At 44.9% G+C, this 9,953-nt stretch overlaps 1 protein-coding gene across 1 annotated transcript; it reads right to left on the reverse strand.

The window, feature by feature from the left end:
- Positions 1-1,674: 1,674 nt before the first annotated feature.
- On the reverse strand, positions 1,675-5,409 carry LOC102253817 (THO complex subunit 4). The gene is made up of 2 exons (XM_014544234.1): positions 5,393-5,409; positions 1,675-2,319 (listed from the first exon to the last, which is right to left on the reverse strand). The coding sequence occupies exons 1-2, from the start codon at positions 5,407-5,409 to the stop codon at positions 1,704-1,706; spliced, it is 633 nt and encodes a 210-aa protein (XP_014399720.1). The 3' UTR covers positions 1,675-1,703.
- Positions 5,410-9,953: the final 4,544 nt, after the last annotated feature.

Consider the following 9,953-nt stretch of genomic DNA (forward strand, 5'->3'; position numbering starts at 1 on the left):
CAGCTGATCAATGATTCTCTCTCATCATTGATGTTTCTATCTCTCTCTTCCTCTCCCCCACCCTTCCTTTCTGAAATCAATAAAATATATATTTTTTAAAAATGCTAGAAACATCAAACAGATTGTCAAATGACAGCGGGAAGGCTGGGGAGAGTTGGGGGGGAGGATGGGTAGGAGATCAACCAAAGTACTCGTGTGCTTGCATATAAGCATAAGCAATGGATGCAAGACACTGTCTGATCAATGATTCTCTCTCATCATTGATGGTTCTGACTCTCTCTCCCTCTCCCCCCACTTCCTTTCTGAAATCAATAAAATATATATTTTTTAAAAATGCTAGAAACATCAAACAGATTGTCAAACGACAGCGGGAAGGCTGGGGAGAGTTGAGGGGGGGAGGATGGGTAGGAGATCAACCAAAGGACTTGTGTGCTTGCATATAAGCATAACCAATGGATGCAAGACACTGTTGGGGCTGGGGGGGGAGAATGGGCGGGCGGTGAGGGCATGTGCCAGGGGGTAGTGGAAGGTCAATGGAGAAAAAAAAAGGACATATGTACTACTATTCATAATACATTAAACAATAAATTAAAAAATAATAATAAAATAAATAAATAATGCTTTGTTGAGTTTCAGAAAATTAATCCCAGTTTACTTATCCCAGCAAGCTATTGTAGGCAGTGGATAACCACATGTTGGGGAAAAAAAATTTCCTGAGATATACATACTGATGTCTCCCTCTTATGACCTACATCAGTGATGGTGAACCTTTTGAGCTCGGTGTGTCAGCATTTTGAAAATCCCTAACTTAACTCTGGTGCCGTGTCACATATAGAAATTTTTTGATATTTGCAACCAGAGTGAAACAAAGACTTATATTTTTGATATTTATTTTATATATTTAAATGCCATTTAACAACGAAAAGTCAACCAAAAAAATGAGTTCGCGTGTCTCAGGTTCGTGTCAGGTTCGCCATCACTGACCTACATGGTGCTGCTATGTGTTAGTCATCAGGATCATTTCGCCCTTATGACAGGTTCACACCCAGCTGCTGGTTTTCAGTAGAAGTCCTTGTCTGAGGAACTTTCTGTCTCCTGTAACATGCAAAGCTCAGCCTGTTGATCTGCATCTATAGAGAAGCCTAGGTTTTATATGGTGTTTGATTTATTATTCAACTCCCTGTGCTAGTTACTTTGTGAATAGTTTTATAGGGGAAAAGTCCTGGTGAATAAGTGATTCCATTTCGTGTGTCATAAAAACAAGAAAGTGAATGCAATGTTTATGTAGCACAACCTTAACACTAGTTCTTATCTGCCAGGGAAGAATAATAAATACATGTTGATCTTGTAAACATAATAGGGCTGTATTTCAAAGTATTTATGACTGCACATTTGGGAAGAATGACATACCTCTTCTATTTAAAAACACCAGTATGTGTTATTATAGTGTGTAATATGGAAACATGAACCACTCAAGGTTTTGTGGGGGTTTTTTTAACTTTCTTGTTATTTGTATTTTGTTTTTAATATATTTTTTATTGATTTCAGAGAAAAAAGTGTGGACGCAGTCGGCGAGGAAGGAATGACACGGAAAAAGGGTTCAGGTGATGAGCAGCTTAGCCAGGTTCTCCAGCCAGGTTCCGTAGCCAGGTTGTGTGGCTAGGTTGCCCAGGCCTAGCTGCACGCGCGGACTGGCTGGTGCTTTAGCTGGTGTCCATCCTCGCGTTGTAAGCGTCCAGCTGGGCATCCAGCTCCTCCGCAGAGATCTGCTGCCTTGAACTCCGGTCGGTGCCCCTGCCTCTGCCCCAGCTGCCTCCACCGGCGCCTCTGCGGGTGCCGCCACCGAAGCCTCCAGATCCTCGGTTCCTAGTCCTCCCGCCTCTGTTGACACTGGGTCCCGGCCTGCGCTGCGTGTCTCCCTGTGAGGTGACGAGCTGGATGTTCATGGGGCGGCCGTCCAAGGGGACGCCGTGGTACTGCTGCATGGCTGTCAGGGCGTCTGCCTTCCGCTCAAAGTGCACGTGGGCCGTTCCCAGGCTGCGGCCAGAGCGGTCGTAGTGCACGCCGGCCTTCTTCAGAGTCCCGCAGTCCGCAAACAGCTCCTGGATGTCCGCGTCGGACACTGCGAAGTCCAGGTTGGACACCAGCAGTTTGCCTCCCGTCTCCAAATGGGCGCCCGCGCCGAAGCCGCCATCGAAAAGGTCGTGCTGCCACCTGTCGGGAAGCTGTCTGGGCCGGCTGTAGGGTGCGGGCAGCTTCCTGCCTCTGCTGCCCGCCGCTGGCTCAGGTTCATCTTCGGCCGCGGCCGCCCCGCTGGCTCTGGTTCAGCTGAATGATGTCGTCCAGAGACATGTCCATTATGTCGGCCATGGCGGGCGCGGAATAGGCCTTGGCTTGAGCCCGTGTGTCAGCACGTTGGTCCCTCACTTTGGGCTTGGTGTCCCAGGCGCGCGGTTGTCGATTGGCTTCAGGAGCAGCGTGGCGAGTGCGCACTGGGGTCGGGCTGGGCGGGCTGAGCTGTGAGGTGCCTGGCTGAGGTCGCAGGCGTTTTGGACCTTCCCCTCAACAGAGTCGGCTCTGCAACTGTAGGAAGGTGGTTCTGCAACTCCAGGTTCTGTCTTGATTCTCCTGCTACATCTGTATTTATACCACTTGATTTTAATCCTATCCATCCTATTCCAAAGGTTAGGGCGTTTGTTATCTCCATTCCAAGGTCACTACCCTATTGTTCTGTTAAGCTACAAGGAGGTAACTGAAGAAGATTATCCTAAGTAAGCTTATGTAGCTTAAGGGTCATTGTTCCTAGTTAATGTGCTTAACTACCCGCCTGGCACTTAGTTAAGGGGTTTTACTGATTATTCCCTTCCTTAGTCCTGTGAATCCCTAACTCCAGGGGAAAATCCCCACCTGGGGAAACAACCTTTCTCAGAGAGGTGACCTTGGTTAAAACACATAGTGCTAAGAAGGGGAGCAAACATATTGAGAACAGTATGCCATATACGCCAGGTCCCTTGAAACCTGCGACATCCTTGAGGAGGAGGGGCCACAGGGCCTGTCACTGACCCTCGTACCCACCCCGTCTCCATCTGCCAAATGGATATGGTCTCTGGAGGGTGCGTTTGAGGAAGAGAAGAGTTGGGAAAGCAGAAGGCGGCAGTTGCCCCTTCTGAAGAGGAATCCCCAAGTGAGGACTGGACCTCGAGATTCTGTTTCTCTCATCACTGTCATTCCAGTCAGCTGTCCTAGGACTGGGTACTCCATGGTCAGTCGGTCGGTCGCGTTATCAGCCCTTGTGAAATGGCTGCTAAACGCATAGATAGAGACACGCAGAGCTACAGAACACACTGCTCTGGCTCTTCTTCCTGGTGGACTGCGAACTGCCATCTGACTCATCATTGCTCTGGAACACGGAGGGTGAGGGTTCCCTGTTCCTGCTTAGTTTGTGAACATGAGTTTGGGAAGTCTCTCATCATCGCCATAGGGAACACATGGATGTCAGTGTTGAGTGATAAGGGTAGCCAGTTGGTCAAGAAGAGTGTCAGAAAGAGGATATGTTGGCATGAGGATGTTAGTGTTGAGTGATAAGGGTAGCCAGTTGGTCAAGAAGAGTGTCAGAAAGAGGATATGTTGGCATGAAGTAGAACTTGCCGCCTCTCCTAGTGTCACGAAGCTTCCCAGAAACACACACCAATGTGCTTTTGGATTCCGTCTCTGGAAAGGCCAAATGGAAATGGGCAGAGAAATAAAACAACATTTTGTGCGTCTGTGTGGTGTGTCTGTGTGTGTGTGTGTGTGTGTGTGTGTGTGGTGGAGGGGGTGGGTGTGGGATCGTTTTGCCTTTGGGAGGTGACCCAAAGGGAAAGGCCAAAAGGAAATGGGCAGAGAAATAAAACAACATTTTGTGTTTGTGTGTGAGTTTGTGTGTGTGTGGTGTGTGTGTGTGTGTGTGAGTGTGTGTGTGTGTTTGTGAGTGTGTGTGTGTGTGGTGTGTGTGTGTGAGTTTGTGTGTGTGTGGTGTGTGTGTGAGTGTGTGTGTGTGTGAGTGTGTATGTGTGTGTACATGTGTGAGTGTGTGTGTGTTTGTGAGTGTGTGTGTGTGGTGTGTGTGTGTGTGTATGTGTGTGTGTGTGTGGGGGTGTGTGTTTGTGTGCGTGTACTGTGTGTGTGTGTGTGTGGTGGAGGGGGTGGGTGTGGGGTCGTTTCGCCTTTGGGAGGTGACCCAAAGTGGAAGATACCATCCCTTCAGCACTAGAGTGGGACAGTGGGGCTTATATGCTTTTGCCCCAACTGGGTGTCTCAGAGGCCAGGGGGGCAAGCCTAGCAGAGCACAGGAGCCCTGTAGACACCACCGGAGGAGTTGTGCTGTGAAGGGTGATGACCCTTTGAAGGGAAACCATGGACCTTGTCATGAAGGGCTCTGCCGCACCCTCCACGCACAGGGAAAATTGGAATGGGTCTGCTCCCTCCCCATAAGCCTGCTTAGTTTCTGTGGACAACACTGGCTGTCACTCTGTGCTTGTCCGGGGTGCTGAGGCTCTCCCCCCTCAGGGCAAGTGTGGGACACCGCATACGGATGTGGACCACGTCATGGCAGCCGCTCCCCAGGTGCTCCTGGCGATTGGGTTTGGTCTCCTGTCTCATCAGAGCCTAGGAGACCACGTGAAAGAAAGACGCCTCAGCGGGTGCCAGACCACTCGGTGACACAAAGCACCGTGGGAAGGAAAAGAGACGTAGACATTTCGGAGACAAGAAGGATTTGTGGATTTTATCTTTATTTGTGCAAGTTAAAACAGGTTCACGATCAGGGAAATAAAACAAAACCAATGAAAGCAAAACCCGGGCTCAAGGTCAGGATTCACAAGCACAGAAGTTCTCATGTCTCTCGCTCTCCCCGAGTCCTTCAGGGAAGAGAATCAGCAATGAAAGTGTTGGCGTGGTGTCATCTCCCCAAGGGCAGTGGGAAGAAGCCGCCCATGTCCCAGCCACCACCCCCAGGCTCCCTGGGAAAGCAAGGTCCAGCCTCGGGTGGGAGACCCTGTCCCCTGTCCCAGCAGCTCTCTGCCTGAGGGTGCGGGCTCTGGATTTTCTACCTTTCTCCACCTTTGACCTTCCTGCTGATCCTTTATGCCTCTTTTTCTAGATCCTGGTTGCCTCATCACCCAGGCTTATCAATGTTGACGGGCCATAGGGCTCATGCCTTGGCCTTTCCCTTCCTCTCTACCTTCACTTCCTGGTTGGTTTCAATAGGGTTACTAGTCTCACATGCCACCTTTTTGCTGAGGACTCACAGATTTATGTCTCCAAAACAAATCACTCTGCTGAATCCAGACCGTATATCCAACTGCCTATTGGATAACCTCCACTTGAATACTTAATAATATCTGAAACTCACCTATCTAAAATAGTCATCCCTTCCTCTAAACCAGTGGTTCTCAAACTTCCTAATGCCGCAACCCTTTAATACAGTTCTTCATGTGTGGTGACCCCCAATTTCATTGTTAAAATTGAACATAATTAAAGCATAGTGATTAATCACAAAAACAATATGTAATTATATATGTGTTTTCCGATGGTCTTACGTGACCCCTGTGAAAGGGTAGTTCAAACCCCAAAAGGGTCGCGACCCACAGGTTGAGAACCGCTGCTCTAAACACTCTCAATTAATGCAACTACATTCCTCCAGTTGCTCAGGCTAAATTCTTGAAGTAATTCTTGATTCTTCTGTTACTCTCATATCCTACATTTGGTCTGCTAGCATGTACCATCTCTTCTAACAGTATCTATCTATCTACTTATTTTTTATCTATCTACTATAGGCCTCGTGCACCTGTGGGGTCCCTCGCCCTGGCCTGTGGGACTTGGGCCAAAACTGGCTCTGCAACATCCCCCAGGGATCCCAGATTGCGAGAAGGTGCAGTCCTGGCTGAGGGACCCCACTCGTGCACGATCGGGGCCAGGGAGGGACCAAAGGAGGTCTCCAGTGTGTGTCTGGCCCATCTTGCCCAGTCCCGATAGGCCGAACCCCAGCAGCAAGCTAACCTACTGGTCAGAGTAGAGCATCTGCCCCCTGGTGCATCATAATGACTGGTCAAACGGTCTAATGAAAGGTCAGACACTTAGCATATTAGGCTTTTATTATATAGGATTTTCCATCTCTCTGTTTTGTAAATGTGACTGGTCAAACGGTCTAATGAAAGGTCAGACAATTAGCATATTAGGCTTTTATTATATAGGATTATTGATCCATCTAGTATCTCTGTCCCTGTCTATCTATAACTTTTTGTCATCATTTCTTCTCCTGGATTATTGCTATAAATGTCTAACTAATCCCACGGTTTCTATCCTTGACTCCTTCAGTTTATTCATTTTTCAGAGCTTGTATTTGTTCTTTTTAAAAATCATCCAATAGCTTCCCATCTCACTCAGAGTAAAAGCCAATGTCCTTTTATAACCCTAAGATCCTACATAGTTATTTATCCCCCATTTATGCTCTGATTTTATTTCCTACTACTTGCCCCTATTCTGTTCACTCCAGCTACACTAACCTCCTTGCTGTTTCCCAAATATGTCAGGTAAACTTGTACCTCAGGACCTCTGCACTTGCTCTTCTGCCTTGCTATATTTTTACAGGTGTCCTCTGGATAGTCCTTTCCCTTTCTTCAGGTCTATATTCAAATTTACCTTCTGATGATCCCTTCCTTGGCCCTCCCATCTAAAATTGCAACCCTCCCTCTAAACTCATTTTTACATTCTTTTTATTTTTCTTTCTTAAGCACTTATAAGACTGTAATATACTATATTTACAGTCAGTTATATTAATTTTATGTCTCTTTTGGTAGGAAGTAAATTCTATGAGAGCAATAAATTTATCTAATTTGCCCCCAGTGTATCCCCAGCACTAGGATATACCTGACACACACAAAATACTCATTAATTGTTGAATGAGTGAATTAATTATAATAATGATTAGAGGCCTGGTGCACAAAAATTTGTGCACTCAGGATGGGGGGTCCCTCAGCCTGGCCTCTGTCCTCTCACAGTCTGGGACACCTTGGGGGATAACCACCTGCTGGTTTAGGTCCGTTCCCTGGGGAATTGGGCCTAAGCTGGCAGTCAGACATCACTCTGGCAGCCCGGGAGCAGGCCTAAGCTGCAGTTGGACAGCCTTAGAACTGCTGAGGAGGCGGGAGAAGCTCCTACCACCACCGCTGTATTGGCAGCCATCAGCCTGGCTTGTGGCTGAGCAGAGCTCCCCCATGTGGGAGCGCACTGACCACCAGGGGGCAGCTCCTGCATTGAGCTTCTGCCCCCTAGTGGTCCGTGTGTGTCATAGTGACCAGTCATTCCCAGTCTTTCTGCTGTTAGGGTCGGTTTGCATATTACCCTTTTATTATATAGGATAGAGGCCTGGTGCACGGGTGGGGGCTGGCTTGTTTGCCCTGAAGTGTGTCCCGGATCAGAGTGGGGGTCCTGCTGGGGTGCCTGGGCAGCCTGGGTGAGGAGCTGATGGCTGTTTGCAGGCTGGCCTTGAAACTTTGTTGCCTTCAGTGGAGCTCAGAGCTGGCTCCTGCTTGCTCCAGCTCTGTGGCCAAGGCCAGCTAAAAGCAGGTATCTGGGGTTTATTTATCTTCTATCATTGAAACTTTGTTGCCTTCAGTAGAGCTCAGAGCTGGCCAGGAAGCTTGGCTTCCTCCATCACTGGAGCAACCAAGCCTCCTGCTGGCTTCAGCTCCATGGCTGCCGGCCGCCATCTTGGTTGGGATAATTTGCATATAGTCGCTCTGATTGGCTGGGGGGCGTGGCTTAAGGCATAGCGAAGATACAGTCAATTTGCATGTTTGTCTTTTATTAGTGTAGATGAACATAATAAAAAATATAGACTGATAAGACAAACATGTACAGTGTATTGCTTACTTTTATACAACTTGGTGATAACTGTTTTAAAAATAGTTATCACTTTATTCTCAATATTTCCACATCATCAAAAGTAGAGACTTCTGTACACAGACCACAGATAAAATACTAGAATTGTGGACTTCTACAAAAATGGTTGATTTTTAATATCTATATCTATATCTATATCTATATCTATATCTATATCTATATCTATATCTATATCATCTATCTATCTATCTATCTATCTATCTATCTATCTATCTATCTACCTATCTATCTATCTATCTATCTATCATCTATCTAATCTATATCATCTATATCTATATCTATCTATCTATATATATATATTTCAGAGAGGAAAGAAGAGGGTGTGAGGGATAGAAACATCAATGATAAGAGAGAATCATCAATCGGCTGCCTCCTGCATACACCAAACTGGGGATTGAGCCAGCAACCTAGGCATGTGCCCTGACCAGGAACTGAACTGTGACCTCCTAGTTCACGAGTGGATGCTCAACCACTGATCCATGCCGGCCGGGCAAAAATTGGTGATTTTTTTAACTGTAAAAATTTCCCAGTGGCTTTTCAAATTTATGATATGAAATATTACTCATGATATACTATTTGAGTACATGATAATTACAAATCACAGGCTTATTAATGATTTCTGGGTCATCAAATTTCAACCTGCTACCAGCAGAGGGTGCTACTGATCCACATTTTGATACCTATGTGTTAAAAGAGTGTTTTTGCTGAACTAAGGGGCAGATTTCAATACTGTAAATGACATTATCTTACAAATCTACATTTTATAATACTAAATCAACTACCAAAACATAAATTACTTGAGTTTTTAATACCTCTTATTTTTTCATTTGTTTAAATTGATAATATTGTACATTAATACAGCACAAAAATATAGACAGAAGTAAATAAATCTCTCTTCTACTCCTGTTCTTAGTCCCCCAGTTTCTCTTTTCCAGGTTACCATTGTCTCTACTTTTCTCTTTATTTATATGTGTGTTTGTTTTGCTTTGGTTTGTACTATATCTTTTTAAAAATATTTTTAATTGGTTTCTAGAGAAAGGGGGGGGAGAGAGAGAGAGAGAGAGAGAGAGAGAGAGAGAGAGAGAGAGACATTGATGTGAGATCTTCCTCCTGCATGCCTCCTACCAGGGATAAAGCCTACAACCCAGGCATGTGCCCTGACTGGGATCAAACCAGCAACCTTTTAATGCACAGGACTACACCCAACCAAAGGAGCTATACCAGCCAGGGCTATACTAATGTTTTAAATCACAAATGGTATAAGCACTATTCTTCACCTTAGGGTTGATTGACAACTTGACCACATAATTTTGGAATTCCATATTAGCCTTAAAGAACATTTCTTTGAAACAGCCGTATTTTATTCCAGTGTGTGAATGAACTGTAATTTATATAACCAGTTCCCTATTGAAGGATGCAAAGATTGTTTTTCATATTTTTCAATATTTTTACATCAGCCAAGCATACTATATTTCACATCCATTCCAAGCATACTGTAATAAATATATTTTACATGTATCTTTGTAAATATGTGCAATATATCTGGAGAGTCATTTCCTAGAGAAAAACAGGTAGCCATCAGGAAAATATTAAAGGTAGAGTCCTATCTCCCTATAAGCCAAATAAACATGAAATCATAAAAATACTAGAAAATAACATGGGGGAATGTTTTTATAAATTTGGAGTCAGGAAAGCCTTTCTATGCCTACCACAAACTCAGAGGTCACACAGAGAAAATTCAAATTTGACTGTATTTTTTAAAGTCTGCATGAAAAAAAATGTCAACAAAAAATAAAAATGACAAACTGTAAAAATGCATATTTAACACATGAAATACAAAAAAACTAAATTTCTTAATATATAAAGAGCCTTTGTAAATTGATAAAATCAAACTCCTATTAAAAAACTGACCAAGAATCCAACCAAATAGAGCATACAAATGGAAATACAAATAGCTTTAGACATATGAAACCATATTCATAAGAAGAGAAATGTAAATTAAAATGATG

Source organism: Myotis brandtii, unplaced genomic scaffold (assembly GCF_000412655.1).
Source record: "Myotis brandtii unplaced genomic scaffold, ASM41265v1 scaffold358, whole genome shotgun sequence".
Taxonomy (NCBI): Eukaryota; Metazoa; Chordata; class Mammalia; order Chiroptera; family Vespertilionidae; genus Myotis; species Myotis brandtii.